This window comes from Bidens hawaiensis, unplaced genomic scaffold, assembly GCF_021521415.1.
Source record: "Bidens hawaiensis isolate Kalapana, Puna unplaced genomic scaffold, B.hawaiensis_p1.1 tig00018272_1, whole genome shotgun sequence".
Lineage (NCBI taxonomy): Eukaryota > Viridiplantae > Streptophyta > Magnoliopsida > Asterales > Asteraceae > Bidens > Bidens hawaiensis.
Genome location: NW_027492764.1, coordinates 418,922 through 421,320, shown reverse-complemented (window position 1 = coordinate 421,320; position 2,399 = coordinate 418,922). Strand labels below are relative to the sequence as shown.

The following is a 2,399-nucleotide window of genomic DNA, read 5'->3' as shown; positions in this document are numbered from 1 at the left end:
GATTTCTCTACGAATACTATATGAACCGATTAACCTATACATTTATTAAGGTTTAAATATATGATCTTTTCTGAACGTTATCATGTTTTGATTTGTTTTATTTTAATTTTTTAATATTCGAATTTGTTATATTTTGAGATGTGTAATTCATCTCAAATTGTTTTACAAGTTTGTATGTTTTAATTTGGTTCAAAGGAATGTGTGTTATATATGCGAGTTGAGGTGTGTAAATTGATCCTAGGAAAGATACGTCGTTTCAATACTGAATGTTAAGGATTGACCATAAGAAAAGGGAATTTAGTCTAGAGTATATGTACGTATGAATGAATCGTTGGAGACGTTTGGATCGATCTTATAAGAAGAAACATATCGTCTCATCCACGTTATAGAGCACCCTTATAAACCCATTTACTGACTCTATATTTTTATTTATTGGTTAAGAAATTTAATTTCATGATATATTTGAGCATTGATTACAAGTTTATACAATTAATCAAAGATACCATTTGATATTTCACGAGTTACTGATATGTTACAAGTTATAAGTTGATATGATATGTTACATGTTAAAAAGTTTATAAGTTATTTTGTTTATGATTTTGTTATCCGTCTACTGAGCATTATGCTTAGACATGCTTTTGTTTTATTGTTTTCTTGCATATTACATTATCAAGGTTATCTGAGAAGAATCGATCAACGGGATAATTTAAAGATCAGAGATTTTATTAAAGAATAAATGAAGTTTTGTAATGTAATTTTTATTTAGTTGTAGAATGTGTTGTTTCGTATTAATGGAAATTCACATTGAATTCTAATATGCTGTATAAGTCACGCGTCAGCCCTAGTGCGTGCCGGGTGTTACATCCCTCCCCTCTACACATATAAGATGAAATAAGAATAATATCTTACAAGAATTGCCGGAACCATTCAATTAACATACTCTTTTAATTTAAGTATTTCTTTTTACGTATGCAAAACTAAAATAATTTATCAATGCATAGTGAGAAAGAACAACCGTAATGTATTATAAAACTATGAACAACAACCAAATAAAATTATTGGATAGTTGGATTAAGTAAAGGTTTAAAAGCATGATACATCATACACATAACTGAACTGAAACAAGGGAGTATTACAATATTTTCAGATCTTATTATTGAACCAATATACACCTTTGTTCTCGCTATAATCACTTTCATCAGCCTCAACAAAGAAGCACTCTGTAGCTTCCCTCCACATTGCTTTGATTATCGGGGTATCATCGAACTGATAGTACTCTCCCAAGAAGGGTTTGATTGCTTTTGTGGCCTCTATTGCATTATAATGAGGAATGGTGAAGAACAAATGGTGAGCTACATGCGTGTCGGTGATGTGGTGCAGAACGGTGTTGAAGATACCGTAGTCCCTATCAACGGTTGACAAAGCTCCCCTAAGCCAGTTCCATTCGGTGGAGTCGTAGTGAGGCAACGAGCGGTGTGTGTGGTGCAACCAAGTGATCACAACTAGGAACCCGTACACAATAACCAAAGGAGCAAAGTAGACCAGCACTAGCCATGTGAACCCTTGAGCCATTCCCACTTTGTACACCCCATAGCTTGCAATAAGAAGTCCGATATCGGTTAGGAGAATTTGGAACCGCTCACGATCGCTATAGATAGGACTCTTTGGGTCGAAATGATTAGCGAACTTCTCATACTTTCGGCCCGAGACATTAAAACAAACATACAACAGCCAGCCTATGGTACATAAAATAACAAGCCTGAAGAGACGGCCGGGTGGGGTGTTGAGAAGTCTGGCAGACGGCTTGAGGTGAGACTTCTTTTTTGGAACGAAAGATTCGTCGTTCTCAAGTGAGGCAGTGTTAGAATGGTGACGACGATGGCTGTATTTCCAAGAGAAATACGGAGCAAGCATGCCTGTGTGTAGAAAGTAACCAATGGTGTCATTTAACCATGGGTAGTCACTAAAAGCTTGATGACCACACTCATGACCAATAACCCACATGCCCATTTGGACACTGCCTTGGAGGATCCAGTAAACAGGCCATGCCACGTACGAAAGAGGGGCGGAAAGGTGAATGATGTACGTGGCAGCGACGTAGTAGAACAAGAAGGAACAAAAGAGGTCGACAAAGAGGTAGGAAGAAGATCGGAGCAGAGATCGGTTAAAACAGTGTGGTGGTATGACCTTTTTGATATCACCAAGAGTGAATGGTGGTTTGGAAGATGGGGCTCGCTTGACAACTACGTTGCCGGAGGTATCCTTCTCCGTTGCACGGCCACCAGAACCCATCTTTCAACTTATCGAACAACCTTTTCAGTTTAGTTCAGTAAGAATCAAACTGTATAGGGTATGCTAAGAAAGGATGGGGGGTTCTGATGGTATATAATATGGTTAGT

At 37.4% G+C, this 2,399-nt stretch overlaps 1 protein-coding gene across 1 annotated transcript; it reads right to left on the bottom strand.

The window, feature by feature from the left end:
• Positions 1 to 1,050: 1,050 nt before the first annotated feature.
• Positions 1,051 to 2,399, bottom strand: LOC143555738 (delta(12)-fatty-acid desaturase FAD2-like). The gene has a single exon (XM_077045246.1). It carries the CDS (start codon positions 2,290 to 2,292, stop codon positions 1,144 to 1,146), a length of 1,149 nt encoding a protein of 382 aa, XP_076901361.1. The 5' UTR covers positions 2,293 to 2,399; the 3' UTR covers positions 1,051 to 1,143.